This window comes from Phalaenopsis equestris, unplaced genomic scaffold (assembly GCF_001263595.1).
Source record: "Phalaenopsis equestris unplaced genomic scaffold, ASM126359v1 Scaffold000233, whole genome shotgun sequence".
In the NCBI taxonomy this organism is placed as follows: Eukaryota; Viridiplantae; Streptophyta; class Magnoliopsida; order Asparagales; family Orchidaceae; genus Phalaenopsis; species Phalaenopsis equestris.
The window spans coordinates 1,346,518-1,371,487 of record NW_018164675.1 but is presented as its reverse complement, the minus strand read 5'-3'; the positions used below and the strand labels follow the sequence as shown (position 1 = coordinate 1,371,487).

The 24,970-nt window shown below is 32.8% G+C and overlaps 2 protein-coding genes across 5 annotated transcripts in view; one reads left to right on the top strand and one right to left on the bottom strand.

The window, feature by feature from the left end:
* Window positions 1-5,679: 5,679 nt before the first annotated feature.
* Window positions 5,680-14,616, bottom strand: LOC110023847. The gene is made up of 10 exons (XM_020723459.1): window positions 14,213-14,616; window positions 9,250-9,678; window positions 9,019-9,172; window positions 8,690-8,931; window positions 7,658-8,607; window positions 7,215-7,585; window positions 7,120-7,133; window positions 6,859-7,069; window positions 6,555-6,760; window positions 5,680-6,370 (listed from the first exon to the last, which is right to left on the bottom strand). Exons 1-10 carry the CDS (start codon window positions 14,438-14,440, stop codon window positions 5,681-5,683), a joined length of 3,495 nt encoding a protein of 1,164 aa, XP_020579118.1. The 5' UTR covers window positions 14,441-14,616; the 3' UTR covers window position 5,680.
* Window positions 14,617-20,649: 6,033 nt separating this feature from the next.
* The window catches only part of LOC110023879 (E3 ubiquitin-protein ligase At3g02290-like), an 18,403-nt gene continuing 14,082 nt past the window's right edge, over window positions 20,650-24,970 (top strand). For 2 of the 4 annotated variants that reach the window (XM_020723509.1, XM_020723512.1), the window contains exons 1-2: window positions 20,650-20,806; window positions 21,348-21,535. In XM_020723509.1, the coding sequence (XP_020579168.1) occupies window positions 21,416-21,535 (120 nt within the window). In that variant the 5' untranslated portion in view covers window positions 20,650-20,806; window positions 21,348-21,415. The other 2 variants (XM_020723511.1, XM_020723510.1) reach the window with 2 other exon arrangements.

Below are 24,970 nucleotides of genomic sequence, written 5' to 3'. Positions count from 1 at the left end.
ATCTGAATAGTCCAATTCGAACGTAGCTCTACGTTAGGAGTCTTGATGTAATATTTTTCCCCAGCTACTTTTAAAAACAGTCCCAAAAAATGATGCACCTTTTTAATATTAAAAGTGGTAAATAAATAAAAATTAAATTTTAGGCAATGTTAGACATGTAAATACATATAAATTATGTGGTATGAATGTAAATCTTCCTACATTATTTAAAGTTCTATTTAATATTATTAATTTTAAAAAGACAAAAGTTTTTAAATGAAAAGAAAGGGCCACCATTAGTGGGCGTACTAAAAGGTGGAGACGGCCACGCTGAAAGAAGGAAGTGGGGGGATGCTTGTGGAGATCTAGTGAATCTTAGGTCCCAATTTTTTAATTATTTTAAATTTTATTTATTTATATTAAATGCTTTTGTGAGGTAGGGTCTCGTATTATTCATGAGTGCATGCAATTCGATAAAGACATTATTTCGTAGAGATATTATGAAAGAGAGAGATGAATGTACGAGAGTTTGTAATGGTTCTCTAATTATACGATTTTAGAGAGAGAAAAGGAGATAGAGATTTGATTGTAAGAAAAAACTTTTTTGTTCTTTTTTGACTTAGCTTATATATAATAATAAATTATATACGACGGTCTTCATCGTTGTCTTGATGAAAAGACTGTGATGTTGTTTTTGGCGGTGCGGTATGACGTTCATTTCTGATGTCCAAATGAAAAAATAGAGATGATGGATTGACACGTGTTCTTACAAGTTATAATTGTCATCTCCAATAGCTGCCCCCGCACAAGTGAGTAGGTCGTCTTATTGGGTGGAATGAATACAACAATTTTGGTCGATAGGCCTGAGACAGACGTGCTTGATTCAGATAAACAAGTTAAACATTATACGTAAAATACTTTCTACTATAAAACTTAGTGTTCGTTTGGGGAGGCGGAGCGGCGACATCGCATCGCAATTTTGTCTGTTTGGGTAAACTACGTTTTAATAGTTTTTTTTTTTCAAAAAGTTGCTGTTAAATCTGTGTTTTCCCACCGGTCCTGCTCCTTTTGCTAGGTGCGGTGTCAGCTTTATAGCTGTGGTATGAGTTTTTTTTTAAAAAAAAATTTAATAGCCACTGCAGCTTTTTAACATCGTATCACTTTTTAGCAGCTTCACACATGTTTTTTAATAAGCTGCAGCTACCAAAAACAAACCCTAAAATTATTATTTTTTTTTAAGTTTACATACACAACACTTAATTACTGTATATATACATAATATATAATATTTTATCCAAAAATATATATTTTACATTTTCAAAAATTAAGAAAATCTTATTTTAAATGTGCTATTATAAAATGGAGGATTAGATGTTAGATATTTAGGAGATAATAAGAGGCTGGATCTAAAGTGATATTTTCTTAAAATTATTTGGTCTAATCAATACTTATTATTATTTTTATTTTTACCTTTCTTCATGATTTTTATTATTATATAGTATTATTTCTATTATTTTTATTATTTTTGTGAGGTCTCTTTAATTAATTAATTATTATTATTATTATTATTATTTGGTTGAATGTTCAAAACTTCCTCTCCATGGAATCTATCTTCCACCTCTTTTTTTCTCTCTCTACATTTACTTTTAACCCTTTTATCTAGCCTTATCAACCCCATAATATCACATACATACTCTTTTAGGTTCAACGATTTTGACTATTTTGATTTACATGCACTTCACATTTATAATGGCCTCATTTCCTTGTATTCTTGCCTTTAGTATCAGTTAGGTTATGACTAATAGTCTGTTTGGGGCAGATGCAGCTGCTTGAAGAAACAACTGTTCAAAAAGTTGTAGTGACTATTACAATTTTTTTTTTTAAGTAAAACCACAATTGTATTCTTGTCTTTAGTATCAGTTAGGTTATGACTAATAGTCTGTTTGGGGCAGATGCAGCTGTTTGAAGAAACAACTGTGATGTTGTTGAAAAAGAATCAACTGTTCAAAAAGCTGTAGTGACTATTATAATTTTTTTTTTAAAGTAAAACCACAACTTTCTATCAGCCACCACAAGTAGTCAGGTCTGGTGAAAAAACACAAGTTTTAACTGTAATTTTTTTAGAACACAGATAAAACACAATTTTGTCAAATAAAAAAAAATATGGTGCGGCACCACGCCATCACCGTACTGCCCAAACACACATTAAGCCTCTCAGTGACCTCGTTTCATGCTAGTAAAATTAACTTTTGATGGGTGAGTTTGGGGCAGCTTGTGTTTATCCAGATAATTCGCTTATCTAGAAACGCGGACCGCAGGGTTTGACTCACATTTCGCGTTTAATGTAAAAAAAAACTGTGTTTTCAGATAAGCTGCTCAAAAATAGTTTCCAAATGGTGAGACGGCATTTTCAAAACGCCACCGCAGCGGATAAGCTGCCCAAACGGAGCCTAAGTGCCACAATGACCTTTCTTTTCTTGTTACACTTAGATACGACCATGTCTCCCGACTGCCTCCTTTCTATTGTTTTCCCTTATTGTTGTTTAGGTTAAGAATGCATCCCTCAATTATTTATTTCTAGTGGAGTCACCCTAAATAAAGTCTCTTAAGATTGGTCAAAGTCTAATGGTATCATTTCCTAGAGAAAGGCTAAGGTCCCAAAAAGTTTGGACAATCTATACTTAGTGAACACACCTTTTTTTAATTTTATCACTAGTTCCCCTCAGTGAGAGATATATATATTAGATATGCTTAAAAATAAGAAAAAAAACCAACTCCTATAAAATAAATTTATACAATAACCTTGCAACATGCTCTTTAACTTTAAGTGCTTATGCCATTTTTTTTTTTGGGAATGATCTCAAATTGTTCAACAAATAGCCTTATTAACTCAAATAAAACACAAAAATCATATATTAAATCATATATATCTCTAAATTAAGAAAAGCTTCAGAATTTGACCACCTCTTTTGTGATATGATCACTAATAAGTAGCATATTGGTCAATTCAAATTGCCTCTAGATGGTTACCCTTACAACGACTATGTTCTAGCAAATGAAGAACCCTATCTAAAGTGATGAATTACCTATGGGTATAAAAAAGAACCAAGTAAGACTTGAGAGAAACATTATTTAAGTATTATGTAAAATTCACATACTCAAACATTCAAAGTTTAAATTATTCTTTTTTGCTTAGTAGCTAAAGAGAATTAACATAACTCAATGGCATATCTATTTTGGTAATAAAATAGATATAAAAAAAATAAGTATAATTAAAATTGTATTTATGTCCCTTTTAATTAAGTATTATATTTTTAATTTTAAAGTAAATAATATTAAAGAAAGAAAAAGTATAGAAGACCTAAAAAATTAAGTATAACATGAGGTGAAGGCATCTACGAATTAGGAACACAAAAAATCATCACTTAGCAGAGTAGGGTAGATCATTATAAAATTGTGTCAAGAAGAAGAATGATTAATGTTGAATTATTTATTAAAGGATTGCTCAACACCATGGAGAGATAATGAATGTCATAAGAATGCTATGGCTTCCGAGTCTTTTTCTTCATCCATAAGTGATATATCAAAATCCTTAGTCTTCCTTATATTTGAAGCCTTAAAGGCCTTCACCCCTAAAACTTCAAAAAAACAAGATCATTATAAATAATATTGAAGAATCACTTCGAATATGTCACTCACATAAGCACCTCAAGTGTAGAATAAGAACCAAGAAGGATTAGATATAATGGTTGAAATATTAATAACCATTTAGATTCTTCTCTATGTCCTATAGGGAGATATGTGACTTAAATTGTAATGTCAAGCCTTTGAGTGAAAGAAAGGAGTTGCACTCTCCCAAAATCTAATGACAAACTTTTTATCTTTTTTTATCCTTCACTTTATTTTGTACACCAATCATCCACACAAGGTTGGACAAAAATTGAGAACAAACATCCTTGAATGAATTCACAAAAAAAAATATCATAAAAGAAGTTGATGCTTTATTGTCTCTTCTCTACTCTCATGTATAGCATCATAATGATAATGCTCATAAGGTATATAACTTGGGAAACAATGAGTCCACATAAGTTCAAATTAAGAAGTTGATGCTTTATTGTCTCTTCTCTACTCTCACTTGGGAAACAATGAGTCCACAGAAGTTCAAATTTTCAATGATTTGTATATATAGGTGGTGTAGCATGGCAAAATTTTGAGTAATCCAATAATACACAACTTATCTTCACAAAATAAACATTATAAAACATGCACAATAAAGTTCATTAAAATAATAGCACAAATGCATCATTTTGATATGGAGGCTTGATCAACTCAACTTCCATGAAGGCTTTAAAAAAATTCATCAACAAAGAAACTATAAATGGAACAAAAACGCTTGTAGCAATAAATTAGGATAGATGAGTAGAGAGAGAGAGAGAGAGAGAGAGAGAGAGAATAACCAGAAGCAAATAAAGTACATAGTGACTTACAATAATGATGAACGATTAATTATATATAAAAGATGATATTCTTATGGTATATTGACATCCACCATAAAGGCTAAAAATTCACATTCCACTTTAAATCATCTTTCTATCATAACTACATAATAACTTCATTTATATTCCCAAAGTATTAAAGTATTAAACCATGTTGATTCTTCTTTAAGGAATATTGAGAGATGAATGTCATTATTATATTTGTTAGATGGAGCATTATTTGTAATACAAGTATTAAGCATGATGGTAAAATCTATCATTTACTCCTTTACTATTCTATCAAAGAAATAAACGTTTAACATAATTCCCTTTTTATAAGCCAATCTACAAAGACACAAGAGACTTGAAGAGTATGACGTATTTTTAAAAATTTCTAAAATAATTAAGAGATCACACTCCCCATTTTAATAAGGAGTTCACTTGCCTTGGTTGAAGGATCTCTTACCTAATCAACAAGATATATTCAACCACTCATACTTAAAGTAAGAAAAAAACATTAGAATGTTAGAAATTTGTTTTAAGCGCTTGAAGCCTTATCTAGTCAATAACTCGTTCGAATCTCTTAACTTGGAGTTGTCCATGTGTATTCATTAATATTGTTAATATAGTGTTTAAGCAACTGTAAATATATAGTCATGCATTTCATTTTTTCTTAGTTATAAGATTAATATTAATATATATGCTTTGACATAGTGTTTAGAACCTAATAAAATCGAGGGCAAAAAGGGTCATTTTTAGGGACAGTTTTCTAGGTATTTTACTTCGGCTAGATAATCCCAAAAACTTCGCTCTCCAACGCTCTCCCAATATCTCTTTCTATTTTTATTTATTTTCAATTGTATTAAAATCTTATTAGTCTTGCAATTACATTTCTAACATAACCATGAATAGAACTTGATATAACACATCTTGCTTAAGAAGTCATTCAATCCATCATTACTTAAATCTTTTAATGTAACATTCTATCAACAAACATAATATTTAAAAAGCATATGATAACATCAGTGAAACTTTACGAATATACTCATTAAATTTTTCTTCACAAAAAACCCGGAATGAAATTATTATTAAATGAAATAAAAATTATTGATTATATTTAGGGAAAAAAAGGAGAATGTTTTGATATCATTGACTACCAATTAACTCAAAGAAAATAAAAACAGCTAAAAAGAAAAAAAATAATCTCAACAAAAACAATCCATTGCCTAAGGAAAAAATTGACACAACCAATAAAAAATAGCTATAAAAAATATGAAAAAGAGAAAAACCCATGATCCTCCATTATCGTCATAAAAAGCCTCCCAAGAAACCAAATTTTCTTCCCTCTCTTCACTCTCCTTTCTTCCTCTACCCTCTGCCATCTTCATATGACTTAAAAAATGAGGAAACACACTCTTATATGATTCCTCACCTATGAGAAGATCAGAATGCCCATATCCATTCACCATCACCCTTTTATGTTGAAATCCTGGCTGATGCATCCTCATGTATTTATATGCCAACACAGATGTCTCAGGTGTCACTAAAAGGCTCCTCCCACCAGAAATATACAGTGTGTGCACAGCCATTCTTTCAGGATGAATCAAATATTTATTTTTTCCATCAGCATCAACGACATAGCCCACATTGCAAATCTTTCGAAGATGGGGAAAACCAGACATGGGGAGATGGGTCACATTTTGCTTGCTTAGCCATTGGTGCATGGTTTTGCTTATGTTTTTGTGCCAAAATGCATTGCCAAAGATTCCAGAGAAAATCTCACACTCATTAGAAGTACAACGTTCAGTCCGAGGAATATTTCTTGCAACAAATTTCAAGATAGTGTGTCTAAACTCATCCTTTGAGCTATCTGTTATTGATAATGTTTTGTTCCTCCCAAGAATTGCCATTGTTACCTGATTAAGCTCTCATGTTAGCAAGCTTTGCATAATTCTATTATAAAAAATTTTACTGCTTCCAACATATAGATGGACATGAAGCATATGCTAGCAAGCTTTGTAATGTTGTTACAAGAAAAATGTTTGCAAAGTTTTGTAGAGTTGTTACTAAAGTGAAAAGCAGTACAAAATTTTGACTTACAGGTAGTAGAGGAAGCCTCATTTTTACCATAGCATAGTTTGTTAACTTGAAGTACATGGAGGAGTTGGTGCAACAAAGAGATGCAATTTTACTTGCAGAAACATGACCTCCCATTAAAGCAATATGAATCGCTAAACCCCCGACACAATGTGCAATCACATGAACCAAACTTAAAGGACCATGCACCTCAGAAATTTTTGCAATTGCTGTAAAATAGGATTAATAGAAGACAAATGTTATTCTTGCATAAATTGAAAAAAAATAATAATAATTTGCTGCAATGATTTCCAGAACAAAACCTCACCTGCTGGAATGTCAAACTTCCCAATGTCTTCAATGGTGAAGTTGTTTGAAGGATGATGAGGATGCAATCTTGATTGAAGTATCCAAGTATCATATCCTTCCTCTAATAGTATTCTAACCAAATCTCTCCTTTCTGTTGGCAACCAATAACTTTCACCTGAGTATCCATTCAACAAAAGAACAGGGAATTTGGTGGGGTTTCCCTCTTGAGGCTTCCATGCATTTGAACTGCTCCTCCATTGCTTGCAGCTAATAGTAAAACCATAAAACCATCTTCTGCTTAGTTTGGAAAAAAAAAAATTTAACTAGATAGTACATGAAGGCGCTCTTCTCAAATTTTAACGGTATTAAATTTACCTGTATTTAAGTTGTGAAGAATATATGGAGGGTATGGATCTTGATTCACTTTGTGGGTGTCAAAATCTTCTTTTACAAATCTAGGTACTTGCAAGATGTATGTCCTCCAAAGACTTTGCAAGAGAAGGCATATAAATTTGTTTTTTTGCTTTCCTTTCAACCTAACCACACTCCTCAGAAGCTCAAAGATTGATATACTGAGCTCACCTTGAAGACCCAACAACTCTTCAGTGGAACTATTATGTTGTTTGTGGTCAGTAATATCATTATTTTCAACTTTTTTGAAAGTAACATGCAAAGTTGTTGATTCACGCCAAGCACAAGATCCAAGCAAAAATGGATTCAACACCTTTTTCCCTTCAAGGCAATACCTGCATCAATTGAAGTTCAATTTGTTTCATGTCAAATTTAGTTTTTAACATAAATTTTACTATAGTTAGTACCTTGAACCAGAGGTTGAAGCTAAAATTAAGCCATAATGCATGTACTGTGTGTAGGGAGTTCTACTGTCTACTTCGCATAAGTCCACCGTTCCATCCAAGATAAAGAGCTTCTCCTTACTAAAACTTTTGAAAATAACATAACCGCCAACTCTTCCTTTGAGAAGAGAATTTGGATTTTCTATAACTGAGCTCTCATGGAAAATATCTTTCTTATCTCCACAGTTCAAATTCATTGTCAGATAAGCAGTGCAAGGCATTCCTCCTATGAAACCTCTCATTGTTTCTTTCACCAGGACCTTATCATTCCATTTATCTTTAAGTTCTTTCCAAGATTTTTGTGTTGAATCCTTATTCTCATCTGAATTTTCTATGTCTTCTTTCTTATGCTCCATGCTTTTGAATTTTATAATATCATCAAGTACGCGGCAACTGATATGCTCCGATAAAGTTGTGATTGTAAGGCAAGGGTTTGTACCAATTGAGCATGGAATTATAGAAGCATCAGACACATATAAACCTTCATGAACAGCTGACTGGTTGGTATTTTGGCCAAATACTTGCCCATTTGGATTACAAACGCCTAATGTTGCAGTTGTTGCAGCATTGCATCCTCCAAGGAGATGAACACTAGTGCTTCTATAACTTGACATGAAGAGAATGCCACCCAATTTCCTTGTAAGATTTTGTAATGCTAAGATCTTTTTTGGTAGAAGTGGATCATTTGGAGGAGTGATTCTTACTTTTTCAGCTTCATCATCAAATATTATTCTTCCATCACAAGCATCATAACCCATCACATTAAGAATCATATCTTGGCTAGGTTTTAATCCAATTATACTACACTTTATTTTATCAATTAACCCATGTAAGAACCAATAACATGTAGGCCAACCATAGGTTGTTATTCCCTTGAAGAGCAAACAAGGGTATGAAGTAGGAAGAACTCCACTCTGCAAAATAGACCACTAAATGGGGGAGCACAAAAAGAAATATAATGTTATCTAAATCACCAAAGAAGATCAAATTTGTTACCTGAATTGTGAAACCTTTAGAAGAAGTGAATGATGTGGAGATCGCAGGCCCTGGCCTGCTATGAAATGGAACCTCTAAGAGTTGCTTCTTGTTCAATCCATAAGCATGTAAAGGGGCTTTGCTCCTTGCAACATATCCCACATTGTTTCCATTGCAGCTTAGTCCAAGGCCTAGTCTATCTGAAAGACCCAACCCCCTTCTTTGTGATTTGAAGAGTATTTCAGTTGTACCTAGCACTCCAGCTACAGAAATTATCAAATATTTAACACTATAGAAGTTTTGTTTTTCATTTGTTTCTTTTTAATGCCAAAAAAAGCTTCAATTTTCACCTGAAATAACCACAAAATCTGCAGCTATGTACTCTAACTCATTAAAATAAACTCTCCACCTTCTTAGACGCTTCTTGCTATTATGGAGACGAACTTCGGTTGGTTCTTTAAGAATAAATTGAACTTTGCTTTCTGTTTTCACTGCACATCCAGCCTAAGAGTAAAATGAAACACTGAGTAATGTTACATATATTTAGTAAAGGTGAATTAAGAACGTAAACAAGCTCATGCCTCTATTGCTGAAGACAGATAATTTTTATCTGTAGAGTTCTTGGCATTATATGGGCAACCAGATAGGCAATTGCCACAAGCTAAGCAACTTTCAAGCTTCTTAGTTCCAACTAAAGTTTGTTCTTCTACTTCTTCTTTCACATTAAATTTTATGCTGAGTTTTATAGGATCAGGTTTATAATCTTCAATCTCTTCTTCAAGAATTTGCTTGATAACTCGAGAATTAGGAAATTCAGTAGGAGCTACCTGTGCTCCTAACATTGAAGATGCTATACCTTCGTAGTATTCCCAGTCTTTATTCCATTCCTTTGGCCATTTTGGGTCTCTTCTTGTTCTAACTGGCGTAGACAAAATCACACCAGCATTTACTAGAGAGCCTCCACCAAATCCACATGCAACTGCTGCTAAAGAATCACCTTCCTCATGTATCTGTAATATATGTAAGCAAATTAAAGAATAATTTGACATTTAAAATGCAATGTAGAAAAATGCTTTTTGATTGAATTTAACATTGAAACACTAAGATAATGAAAACTGTTGTAATTATCATGAGTATTTAGAGTACTTCTTAGTTGTGAGACATTATTTTTAGATTTAATGAAAATGCTTATCAGCATATCACATGATATAAACAAAATGTAAAAGAAGTGCAAAATGTTTCTTGCTATTTATTAAAAAAGACTTTTTTTTTTAAGAATCTCAATGTAATTGTGTTTGTTTATGCATGCATATATGTATTCACTCAAATTATTAGTTAATTAAAGACTAATGTTTTAAAAGTCGAATTTTTTCTATATCAGACAAATGTTATGTTATGCTTTATTTAAATGGTAAACACTACCTTGATTGTTTCAAACAAAGTCATATTGTGTCTATACAAGTGATCGATCAGCTCCAATCACATAATCTAATCCTTCAGGTATACTATATGGTAGTTATAGAAATCATATCAGTGCTTGTAGAAGCAAAAAATGTTATCCTTAGCGCGACCATTAATTATAATTGACAAGGATCTATGATAGGCACTTGATGCTGCCTATGAAAAGTAATATTTCTCAAATATTAGATGATTATTCCATCTATTGTCTCATTCTATGAAAAGTAATATTTCTCAAATATTAGATGATTAAAGTATAATTCCATCTATTGTCTCATTAGACAAGTAATCCACTAACATTTTAGTTGAGGAATACGCAATGCCTTTTATAGAGATAGATTGATCAACAAATATCTCACCCTATATTTTTTTTTTAATTAGGCCCTTCAATAACATGAATCTTTTCTTATTTTAGAGTCCTTAGGTTCTTGAAACATGTATGTTTGATCAAATGTTTTGAATTTTAGAATAGTTATATAATTTAAATAAAAAATATAGACGTAATTTGTTACCTTAACAAATAATTATACTACTTATTTTAAAGGCAATGGCCTAATTACTCTAGGTGCATCTATGCTTTTATCTTCCCTCATTTAATAAATTTTTATTAGGAGAATCACTATAGAGTGCAATATTACATTTTTTTTTGCCACTTTGAGTGATACTTAAGGGTTACTAATGGGAATAATGATTATAGCTAAGTATATAAATCTTCAGCTTTATTATTTTGCTTTACCAATAATTTTTGGGATTCTAATGACATGTACTATTTCCACCACCTTTTCACAAATTTATGGTCAGTTGATTTTTGGGATTCTAATGACATGTACTATTTCCACCCCCTTTTCACAAATTTATGCCACCCATTCTTCAATATTGTAAATAAGATGGAATCATGTACTGCTAATGTTAAAAGTCATATGTGTCATTCGTGTCAATATATATAATAATCAGTTAGCTTATGCTTCTTTTCCTTACACCATGTCAAGTTTATCATCAATTTGTAACCCTTTATAATGATTCTTCTCCAATGACAAAATTTATTGATAAAAAGTCATTTTGAGTTTTTTTTTCTATGCTAAGATTTCTACCTATTCTCCATGTTGCATATTATTGCTCCTATTTATCTATAAATGATAGCTCATTTGTGTTTATAATTTAATCAACACATAAATTTCAAGTTTGTTCATGAAAAAATTCATTTTTTCAATCTTATTATTTGACAACATTGTGAATTCATTACCAATAAGAATAATTGGGATTATATTTTTTGCTCATGAATTATCAAGAGGTACCAACAACTGATCGTTGTATTCTATCAAGTGCATTCTCTTGAATTTTACTACATGAAGGATGGAGGTAATGTCACGCTTATAAATATTAATATTGCATTATCACTATTCATGTTACCTTCTTAGGGTCTACTCTTTCCTGTCTTATCACATCTTTCTGTTTGTTAATATATGAGTCATTGTCTTTTTCAGCTCCATCAACTTTTTTCGTAGGATGCCTGTTAAATATTCACTCTACCTAACATTGAAAGCTCATAAACAATAAGATTTTATCTAGTGCAATCCCAATTATGACAATCCCTAAGTGGTGCCAAAACATGCCCTAACAATGACATTTAGATTCTATGCTTGCATCAATAGTTTTGATTCCCTCTTTAAAGCATGATATACCAATTGTTCAATGAAGACATAAACACATTATAGTATGTTTTCTTCTTATAATGCATGTCATTGTCACCCCTCTCCTTTATATATTGCCTTTTGGTTAACCATTGAATACCATTTTGATTCTTAACCTTTATCATTAAAGTTTTATCTCAACCAAAAATGCCTTTAAAATATAGATAAGCTTATATAAGACATTTAATGAAACAATAAAATCAATTTAAATAAAATTCAAAAAAATTCAAAAAAGACTAAAATTTAGAATGAACATTTTCCCATGCATGTTTTCCTAATTTTTATTTTTTTTCTTATGAATAGAAAAATTAAATTAAGCATTAAATATAGCTCTACATTTACATTTTAGACCGTCAAACATAACTACTAATTAAAGATGTCAAACATAATATATATATAAAGCATTCACATATAGGGCTGTAAACGAGCCGAGCTTGAGGGAGCTCAGGCTTGGTTTGTGTTCGGCTCGTTCGAAATTGCTCGTGTTCGAAATCGGCTCGTGTTCGAAACTGGCTCGTGAACAGTGTGTTCGTGTTCGACTCGAATTTATATATTCGTGTTCGTGTTCGACTCGTGTTTGCTCTTGAACAGTGTGTTCGTGTTCAGCTCGATTTATATAATCGTGTTCGTGTTCGACTCGTGTTCGGCTTGAAATTTGCTCGTTAAAATTAAACTGAAAAAATAGATGTAGAATGTTGGATTCGAACCTGGATCAACTATATGCAAAACAAGACACATAACCACATTACCACAAGAATAGTTACGATTTAAACATAGATATAAATATATATAATATATTATTATATAAATAATATGTGTAATATATTATTATATAAATAATTGTATAATTTTTTTTCTATTTCGAGCTAAAATGAGCCGAACACGAGCGAACAAAGAGTTGTTCGTGTTCAGCTCGTTTATAATTCGCTCGTGTTTGACTCTTTTATAATTCGAGCTTTTAAAACTTGTTCGTGTTCTGCTCGTTTACTTAACGAACGTGCCGAACATGAGCTCGTTTACTTAACGAACGAGCCGAACATGAGTTTTTTCGCGAACAATAAGCTTTTTTGACAGCCCTATTCACATAATCATATATATATTATTATATAAATAATTGTATAATTTTTTTTTCTATTTCGAGCTAAAACGAGCCAAACATATCTAAAACTTAAATTTTAATAATTAGATTTATACCGCCCAAATCTTTCACTTCACATAAGAAAATACCATCACTTTAATTTAAAAAAAATCAAACACACCTTTTTATGCATAGGAAAGAGGGCAGGCATGTAAAAATTAAAATTTAGGTGTTAGATCTGTAAATACAAAAGAATTGAGTGGTATGTGTGTAAATCTTCCTTAATTAAATTCAAAAGCTGCCCTCGCCATATTTATTTCTAGCCTCGCCTACAAACTACTTCAATTAATTTCATTATTACTAATCTTTTTTTGTCAACTACCTCCAACTTATTTATTTTAAAAGATAATTACATACAAACCACCTCAAATATTGCTATTTATAAATTAACCCTAAACCAATATATTTATGCGTCTCATGATCAAATTATTGAATTTTGATATTTGGTAGAATTTGAAAAATGGACGAAAGATCGTGGCTGATTTGTAAATATCAAGTTTTTATTTCTTTTAATACAAAAATATATCGTCACAAGAGAGATAAAGATAGATGCAAATTTAGGGGCTATCTGACAATTGATTTATGTCAAATTTACGTCGAATTTATGATGTTAGACGATCATTTTACTCAAAATAAATCCCGTAATTTCATAAATTTCAATTTCACAGATTTCAGCTGTAAATTTTGAAATCCTGCAAATGGGTGGATTTACCTTCGTGAGGCTTGGGATTTAAGTTTGCGGGCTTCCAATTATCTCTAACAACCATAACTACTTCCTAAATTCTCGCTGAAATTGTGAAACAGTTCGATCGAATTTACAGGATTTAGTAAATCCGTTGCCACAGATTTTCGGCTTTAACCCATTCAAGATTTAGAAAATCCGGATTTACAGGATTTACGAAATCCTAACAACTTAGGGCCCGTTTGGGACAGCTTATAAGTGCGGGCGGCGTTTTGAAAATGCTGTCGTACCATTTGATTTGCGTGTTTCGCCAGCTTATCCGAAACTGCGTTTGGGTTTTTATACTAAACGCAGGCCGCGGGTCGGCCGGCCCGCGGGCCCTGAAACGCACAAGCTGCCTCAAATGGACCCTTAAATCGCATATGTTGCCCAAACAACCCCATAATGATATGTGGTGGAATTACGGTGATATTTTGATGCAATACCACCATGATACCACCGAATACCACAAATTCGTATGTACAGATTCCACACGTAATATTCTGTCTCTTACTAACATAAAAGGAAGTAATCACCTGAAACAAAGCTTTGTCTGATAGGAAGCCAAAGCCCCAGTTTCTCCATTGCATCCTCACAGCTGCAATAAGGCTGAAAACATGTGTGGGGAAATCCTTCGCCTCCCATCTCCTCCCCTTTTCTATGAGGCAGACATTAATTCCGGCCATCGATAGCCGGCAAGCTGCCACCGCCCCACCGTAGCCGGAGCCCACAACGACGGCATCATAGCTCTCAACACATGACATGTTCCCTCTCCCTCTCTCTCCCTCTCTCTCCCTCTCTCTCAACTGAGATATACAAATTTATTCAACCTTGTTAGGCAGGAAACGAGTGAAGACTTTCTTTTCTGATAAAGAAAAGTAAGCGCAGATGGGAAATTTACATATCCAGCACTTTATTAACATGTTTTTATACATTTCATCCCCAAAACTTTCTTCATATTTACATTCATAACATCCTGGTTAGGGGCGCAAGTGAGTCGTTCAGTCGAGCTCGAGCTCGGCTCATTTCACAAATTGTGAGTTAGAGTTCGAGCTTGAGCTCGGCTTCAATTTTTACTGCAATTTGTTGGAGGAGTTATTGGTGACCAGAGGAGGAGCATGAAGAGGAATCTCACTGGAAAAATTTATCGAAATGATTGGTTGTATGCTAATCAAACCGGTTCACAAGCCAACGAGCATACTGGACGAGCTCGGGCTTGAGCTTGAGCTCGAGCTCTACTCGTGAGCTTATTAAGAAGCCGAGCTCAGGCCGCTCGGCCTATAAATAAAAATATGTGTTTCACTTTTAAAAAAGTGATAATAGTGATGTCTTTTTATGTGATATTAAAAATTTGTGTGTTATGTGTGTAAATATAAAAGTTTTGATGTGAAATATGTAAATATAAGAATTATGTAATATGCTTAAATATTTTTCGAGATAAAGTAAACGAGTGAGTTGATTGATTATTTTATTTTACACTTACTTTGAAATAATATTGATAATTTAATAACTAACAATTATTAAAGTTTAATCTAAATATTTTGGAATAAAGATCCACTTATTTATAGAAAAAAGTGAGTTTTATTTCTTTTCTGTTTGTAGGCATCTACGTGATATCGAAGAACACGATATGTAAACAGATCATTTGCAAAAAGTTGTGTCAATTTTGATCGATGCTATAATTTGCGACCGTTTTAGTATTTGAAAATATCAGTGTTAGTCAGCTGAGATGTCATTCATGTGGACGTAAAAGTTTTCTGCAAAAATTTCATTTGGTTTTGTGGAGGCAAATTTGTGTCGAACCGTGCATTCAATTTTTATGTTAGTGAGGTGAACTAGCGTATGAATTTTTTCGATGATTATTTGCGTCGGACGTTTTCGATGCAGAACAGACGCAAACCTGTAGCATCTTAAAATATATATGCATAAAAGAGCAATAAGATCTTTTACATCTACACAGAACAAATAACAAACATATTTATTCAACACTAACACAACACATGACATATTGCACAAGCATGCATTGACAATGAAAATGAACAGAAGTAACAAAGATTACATAAAATCTTGTAAAATATCCATCCAACATAATTTTATAAAATTTAAATACAAAATATATACAGAAGATTATGTTCAAATGCCAAATAAGAAAAAATACATAAATCCCTACAGGGCATCGTAAGCAAAATCATCCTCCTCTCTCTTCTCATCCACTGAGCTCAAAGGTCACTTGTCACGACAATCAACAATATGATCAAATCGCGTAACAGTGGCCTGAACTCTTTGATGCCCTTCATATAACTAGCTTACCTTTTCAGTCAAAGCAACGATATGCTAGAAAAGTTCATCATTCTCCGATGACAATGAACTCGGGCCCTGAACTCTGCCTGATTGTATGGTGTGAACTCATCTCATATAAACCAAGTTTAACATTATGTTGTTCAACTGTAAAGTCATGCTAACACAATCAAAGTGTTTTCAGGATTCCCCATTCGATGGATGAATCAAAGAGTTGTTATCAATAGATCAAATATTGTGTCATGTCATGTATGGAGTTTTATACATATAAGCGAATAATTTTTGAAGTCGAGCTATGAGAAACAAGTAGAAGAGTCATTTATATGAAATATTTTTTTGAATATTTCTTTTTTCGGCCCCATGGTTTGATTCTATTAGCATCATAAAACATACATTTCGTCTTCATTGCATTAGTCTTATAATATAACATGAAATCATTAATACATCAGTCTATCTTCTCTGATAGTAACCCTAATTTCAGTCCTAACTTTTTCTTCTTTCAAGATCCTCTAGAACTAAATTTTTCATAGGGTTTGTCCCCTTTGGTATTGTTTCAACTTAATTAAAGCATTTTTTCATGCATATTGTAATCAAATTTAATAATCAACATTCCCAGCACTACTAATAACTCTGAATGTATGGTGCATCCTTCCCACAAAAGCTAGTGTGCATCATTTAGTAAATCATAAAATTTTTGCACTTCACTATTCAGTCTTGATCATTCTCATGACCACTCCTAACGAAACGAGCTTTGTTAGCATCATAAATCAATTCTTCATTTGTGCTACAATTATATTCTGTTTGAGGGACACAATGAAACACATACATGATTGTATTGAACATCTATTTTATACTCACCATGTGCAGTACAATATTAATAATTGGGCTGAAATTCCATACAGTATAAATCCAACTTGACTTCATTAGGGGTTAGATATGTTTGATTTTTGTGCTTCGCATGAGGGCATCAAAACTATTTTCTTAAAGATAAATGAGTAGTTATGATCTCACTTGCACAAATTCTTCTACACTATTTATGAACCCATAAGTGAGTTTGTATTATCTGGATACAATCTATTGTGTATTCAAGATCTTAAAAATGAAATATCTATCAACGACCTATATGTAGATTTAAAGATTAATACAGTTAAATCATCAATCGTACATAAGTCATTCCTTGCATAATTATTTAAATTAACATTTATACATGCCACATCATAAATATTTATATGATTATTTGATTCATGTACATACGCAGACATGTACACACATACATATACACAATTTAACACCTAAACTTTAATATTTACATTCATGTCACTCAATTCTTATATATGTATTACATGTCTAATACTTAACCTTCAAATTTCATAAATATGTCAGCTTATATATAAATGAAAAAAAGGTGCATTGCATACATACTCGTAAAAATTTTCACAAAGGCTCTCAAAAGCTTTTTTCTCTCCCGAGACGAGGTACCTTTCGTGTTCACACCAAGCCCGGATGCCATATTTTCCTAGCGTAGCTTTTCGACGATCGTTTCCCAGCATCATCAAACAAGCTGTCTACATCAACCAAATCACGTTCGCGCCTTGTCCATTTTACATTCTTCACATTCTTGCTCTTCTTTATAGGGGTCGGCGTCCAGAAGTCTACTTTGGCCAGAATTTTAGGATCCATGTCGACCCGGCTCGCACCATCAACCATGATGTACCTCGGCTATATGGAAAAAACTAGCTGCTAAGGATGCAGCGTCAAGTCTATGATTTTTTTTATATAATACACTAGGCACGAAACCCAAGGAAAGTAAATTGTTTAGTTAATTATTGATTTTGATGTCACTGATTATTTAATAATATCTCTGTCCTTACTGTAGCTGTCACAATCAAAGAGCAAGAAAACTTGGGGAAACGATATGTACACACCAACATCGTCGACACAAATCTCAAACCAATTGAATAACTAAATATGTTGACACAACGATCAATGCATTAAATCAGAGACATGATCTAACAAGTCATATGAAAGATCAACAGACTGATCAAGTCCATCCTCAATGAATCCGATCGGCAAGCCTATCTACGGTCCGAACCGCCGAAGCTTCCTAGAAGTAGGCCGAACACAAGCAATCAATCGACATCGCTCTCTCATTTTGATAATTGAGGGCTATTTCCATAATCACTTATCTTTTCTGTAATTGTACAAGTGGGTCTGACTCGATGATGAATAAAGAGACCCTGGGTCTGAGGACTTTTTCCTAACATCTCTCCTGAGAATCTTCTAACACTTTTCTTCTCTCTCTACTATTTTTTCTGACAATCAGATTTATTAAATATATATTTACATTGTTAAAGAGACGAAATGCGAAAAACAGTCGGAACACGAAAAAATTTGATTATATATATATATATATATATACATATTTTGTGCTTGCCCCTATTTAAGTTAAATTCATGACTAAATCCTATTAAAAAGTACACTACCAAACACCACATAACATAATATTTTTGAAAATTCATATGATATTTACATATATTGCTAATGTCAATTAACTTAGTTGCTATTTCTTAAAAAAATATTATTAAATTGTGAGTGGATCCTTAATATTTTAAAAAATGGGGCTTTACACATTTTACAAATATGCCCTTGATGTTCTCTGGGATTTTCCTAATTTTAAAAATATCAAACCATTTGTTTTTCAATTAATAGTTTATTTTTGGTTATTTTTAAAATATTTTATTCTTCAGATTGCCATCATGCATTTATTTGATGGCCATTTATTTGTTTTTTTTTCTAATTTTTAATTAAAGATTACTTTTGAGAATTAAATTCGCTGAAATATATTATTGTAAAAAAAAAGTAATTTTCTTTTTTTTTAATTTTACATTTCTAACCTATGAATTTCATTTTTGACACTTTTATACTCAAAAGTTCCGTATTACATTAAAAATATCACTACTTTAACGTATACAACTTATCATATATATGCAAGGTGACATATTTATAAAAATTAAAATTTTGGTATTAGTTATTTGAATAGACAATCTATACGAAAATAATGTGAGTGCGAATCTCAAGACAATTCAACTGTAAAGTAAAAGAATGACGAATGAAGAACTGAGAATCAATTGATCGGTTGACAGACTCGAGGAGAAGGTTCCTCTAATGTCAATTAACTTAGTTGCTATTTCTTAAAAATGATTATTAAATTGTGAGTGGATCCATAATATTTAAAAAAATGGAGCTTTACACATTTTACAAATATGCCCTTGATTTTCTCTGGAATTTTCCTAATTTTACAAATATCAAACCATTTGTTTTTCAATTAATAGTTTATTTTTGGTTATTTTTAAAATATTTTATTCTTCAGATTGCCAACATGCATTTATTTGATGGCCATTTATTTGTTTTTTTTTCTAATTTTTAATTAAAGATTATTTTTGAGAATTAAATTCGCTGAAATATATTATTTTACATTTCTAACCTATGAATTTTATTTTTGACACTTTTATACTCAAAATTTCCGTATTACATTAAAAATATCACTACTTTAACGTATGCAACTTATCATATATATGCAAGGTGACATATTTGTAAAAAATAAAATTTTGGTATTAGTTATTTAAATACATAATGCATACGAAAAGAATGTGAGTGTGAATCTCAAGACAATTCAACTGTAAGGAAAAAGAATGATGAATGAAGAATTGAGTGATCGAGCGTGAATGGAGAATCAATCGATCGGCAGACAGTCTCGGGGCAAAGGTTCCCTAAAGCGTAGCCTAAGGATTGAGTCATCTGAAGATATGTCGATCGAGTCACAACAAGCCGACCAAACAACGATGTAATGGCTGACTGAAAGACAATGAGATAAATCAAGGAAGACCGATCGTCAAGAGCTACCGACGTTCAGATCCTATATCAGTCGGGTGTTCCCATTTGTGATTTAATATTTTTGATATCTGTAATGTACGAAAAAAATCCCTTCAGAAGCTAATAATTAAAGGACAAATCTGTAATTCCAACATTCATACCCCAATGTCTATAAATATTGAAGGTTAGGTCATAGATAAATAGGGCTGTCAAAAAAGTTCGTTGTTAGTGAGTACTATTTTTAAATAGTTTAATTTACTACAATGCTATAAATATTTATAATCAATTAAAATTACTAATTAAAAAATAGAATTAAAATATATTAAATTTTATTTAAATAAATATTTTAATATAAATAACAAGATTTAAGTCTAACCCTACCCTTAACATTCCACGGCTGTGTGATTAGAGTTGTTAAAATAACTCGTGTTCGGCTTGATAAGCAAACGAGTCAAACACAAATAAAATTTTTAAGCTCTATACATAAACAAGTCGAACACGAACAATGATATTTTTTAACAAGCCGAATATGAACTCACTCGAGCTCGGCTCGCTTACACCCCTAACAACTGCATGTATGACTAGAGTTGCCAAAATATTTTTTTGTTCGTGAACAGCTCGTGTTCGCCTCGCCAAACAAACGAGTTGAACAAAAACAAATTTTTGTGTTCGAAATATAAACGAACCGAATAAGAACAGTGATATTTTTTAATGAGCCGAACCTAGGCTGAGCCCAAACTTGCCCTTGTCCGGCCCGGTTACACCTTAAGTAAATATATAGAGATGGAGAGGTGCAACTTACCATAAGAAAATTTCCAAAAGAAGATGTTTCTCATTCACCCATTAATCCGTGCTCTTGTTCTAGAAATTATCGTCCCCAATCCGAACGGATTCCACACTAAATTCTCACCTTACTTAGGTCATCGATCGGGATTCCAAACCCCCATGGCTATTGTTAGGTAATCTCTCCCTTCCCCCTTCGAATCCACGCGATCCTAACCCCTCTGTGATTGCTTGCGATTTATGACAAAAGAAAATGAAATCAGATGTTTGGAAGGCTTTATTCAATGGGGGAAAAAGCATAATCAGCTCATAAATTGCTGAAATCTCATTGAATTGTTAGGCTTACCTTCGATCCGAACAAAGAAGGGAAAAGCTGCGGTGCTTGCTTTATAGATAGGCTGTACTTCAGCTTCTTCTTGACGCGCAATCATAGTTTCTTTTTCCCTTTATTTTAGTTGGATTCGCAATGTCTAACAGTGCGTTCGAAGAATAGATCTGAAGAACTACTTGTGTACTTTTCTTCCAGTTTAGTTTTCCCTTTTTCTCTAATTTTTCTTTGGGTGTCTCCTTAAATGCAGAATTGTGTGGATTCTGTTGTTTTATAATTGGTTTCTTGATTTTCATGTGTGGCAACAAAAAGATATGATTTTGGAAATTTTCTCTATCATAAACGGATAAATGCTTGGCTCTTATAATGGGTGTTCTGGGTTTTATCAGTTTTAAGCTGGTACATTAGAAGATAATTGCTGAAGGGGTCGGTTGTTGAAGGGGAAGGAGCAAGATTTATGGGTGGTTTATGCAGCTGTTTTGGTGCTTCGGATGAGGAGGAACAAGAACATGCAGGTTCTGTGGATTCTTTATCTGGACATGAAACATCCCCTCATTGCTTTCAGTTTTTAATGACGGTATGTGATGTACATTGAAGTTAGTTTATTTTTAGGGTGAAATTTAAGGGAAAAACATGAGATTGGGAATTTTTTCATGTGATTTTGTTTTGATGAACTATGTTATCTGGCTTCATATATGGTGTGCTATGGTTTGTACAATCTTTTTCATACAAGTTTCTAATTAGATTTTTTTAGTCTACACCTTATTGGCTTTATTTTGGTTTGCTAAGTTAAAAAGGTTGCTAATTGATAAATCTTATAGCTATTTTACTTTGCACATCTGGTGAGTTTTTTTGTACTTATATCTCTCTTCATTGGTAAGGTTGTGCGTTCATTTATTTGAGAATTAGTCTTTGACAGTAGAATAAAAGGCATTGATTGTTGGACTAGGAAAGGTTTGGTTCTACCTGCATCATGCTTTAAGAGACTTCTGCGTTGAGGGTACTTCTATTATTGCATTATACCTTTATTTATTTTCTTTAGAGAGAGAGAGATAGAGAGGTAGGGAGGGACGGGTTTGAACAATTACCATATTTTGGGTAACATATTGATCCTCTCATGTTAACAACCAAAATTATATGGAGAAAATATTTGTTGCATGCTACCCCATAATGCTTCTTGTTTTGATATTTAAGTTGTTTGGGATATTACTGAGCCTCAATTCACAACAGCGATGAAATATTTCTTTCTCACTAAGTAGTCACCTAAGAGGATTGAAGCTACTATTTATACTCCAATTTCTAGACCCTCTTGTGCTATAGTAGTGGTGTAAACAAGTGGAGCTTGAGCTCGAGTCACAACTAAGTCAAACTCTTGAGCAGGGTTTTCCAAATTTTATACAAGTCGAATCAAACATAAAAAAATGATAGATGTCAGCATTTGTTAGCTAGATGTTGCTTGCTAAAGTCAAAATATTGAGATTTTTAAGAAAAAAGAAGACGAGTCTGAAGGCTAAACCTATTATCGTAAATTGTCGAGTTAACTTTGTAGTATTGATTGGCCATTGTGGCTTGCAGGCGAAATATTTAGGGGAAGACCCCCTTGGTTTGTGATTGAGGAACTTGAAGTTGGGGCTAGAGTATTGATCTCAACACTAACAAGGTAGAGTCACAGGGTTGAGATGAGCAAAATAAGATTTTAGGTTTTCAATTTTTAATTGGGAGCTGTTGATCTACTATTCTCGGATTTGGACCATACATCGTTTCAATTCGAGCGACTTAATGAGCCAACAAATTGAGTCTTTTAAAACTTGAAATTGTGCTCAAGCCACAATGAGTAGCAAGCCTGCTCAAGCTCGAGGTCACAACTCGGTAAGTTCAATTCATGAGCTTGTTATCAAGCCAAGCTCGAGTTGGCTCTTGATTCGCTTGACTCATTTACACCTTCATGTTATAAAGATGTCTAATTTAGTTTTGTATACTTCTGTGGCACTTACAAATACATTGCCAAGATATTATCAATTAAACTTAAAAAATGATATTTCCCGGTACCATTTACCTCTCTCAAATTGCCTTTATTAAATAAAAACAAATTTCTAGTAGCTTCATACTTGTTGGGAAAAACATGAAATATTTTAATAAAAAGATTGGCAAGCCAAGCTAGACGGAAAAAAAAAAACATTCGATATTATTAGTTGAGACTTTTGCATTCAAAGACTCTTTGTTAAAGTCATCTCCCTACGCCCACCCCCACCTCCGCTCTTCTTTTGAAGCATGGATTAAAGCTTGCATTTTTTATGTCTGCTAGTTTTTCATTAGTACTGTTAGTCTCGATGGCTTCTTATCCTCGTTTATTTGCTTTCATAAGCGATGCCCTCTATCTCCTATTCTCTAGTCTTTCATCATGGATTTTTTCTACACTTTACATGGCAGTCAACAGGCTCACAGCTGTTTATTGGAGTGTTTGATGCGGACCTTTATATCTCGCTCCTTATTATTGTTGATGATCTTCTTATCCTTGGCAAGATCAATGAGTTAAATATCAAGTGCCATAAGCATTGTCTGAACAGTTTTTATGCTTGGATTGCTCTTAAAATAAACAACTCTAAGAGCAGTTTGTGCTTTTCTTTCTGCAAGCGGACTGATTCTTCGCTCTGGGATAAGAAACCAAGGTCTAAATTCAAAGATTCATGAGCTCATTCTACTTTCATATCTTAGATATAAAGTGGGAAAAGAGGGTTAGTCTCTATTCCTCTTAGTACTCTGTTTATGGTTGGGTGGCCTTAAAGAAGGGTCTCAGAATTATGAATGCTTTCATTAAAAGGGTTGCCATGTTTTCCACTGCTTTTCACTTCTATCACTTGGAGAATCAAAGAATAACTTTTCTTAGTTAAACTTAACCTTCCTAGTAGGAATTTCTGAAACGATGATATACAGAATTTTGCTTGATTATGTGTTTGTTGGAGATTGTAATCTCTATTTTCTATATTAAGGAGTACTGTATGCTCATCCTTTTGCAAGTGATTTGTCTATAGTTTGTGCTAGAATATGTAATGAATCTCCTTGCCGTTTGTGCATTGTTGTTTTACAACTATCTTTGTCGTTTTCATGCGGAATAATACTTGAACAATGCTTATCTCTTCCAAACATTGCCGAACTTGCATAATATCATTATTTTGTCATTCCACAACCAACTTTTGCTAAATCGCCTTCCTAAACACCTTCTAGGCTCCCTTGGACGTGTTATATGATATCAGCGATCAACATATCCTAAATTGTTAAGGATGTCTTTCTTGCACAGTAAAATATTTTTTCCTACATCATCTGCCTTTTAACTCTAGCCCTAAGCCTAAACCACATTTTTTCTTTAAAACTTGCTTTGAGATGTCATGTTGCCAGGTAGAAATCTTTAACGTAGTATCTAGAACTTATTATGGAAGATATGCAGAGGGAAATCTTCCAACCACAATAAAAACTTACCGCCTTTGAGAGAAGACAACCCAATGAGGTCATCCATAGCCATAATAGTGAGTCGTCAGATTGAGAGGAGGAAGTGAATCACTTATGCGTGGAAGTTTCTAGTGATGAAGACCAATACATCGACGGTTTGACATGGAATATCAGAGGAGAAGCTAAGATCTTGGAGGAAAGGTGAATTATCAGATTTTGATGGTCGCATGAATCTGAGCGAGTTTATTCAGTGTCTCCAAACAATGGAATGAATTTTTGAGTACAAAGACGTAACCCTTAATAAAAGAGTTAAATTGACAACTTTCAAGCTTAGGAATAATGCTTCTTTGTGGTGGGAGAACTTGAAGCGTATGTTTTCGTTTATTTTTTTTCTCAGCGTATTCAACAGTGGAATGGAAATAATAAGATCACCACATGGTCTATAATGAAAAGGGAGATGCAATGTAAATATCTTTTTCTTATCACCTGTCAAAGTTTTGAGAAAAATAGGTTGAATACTGAATAGACTCGATTGCCTTTTCCCTTTGTTTTCATTCCATTAAAT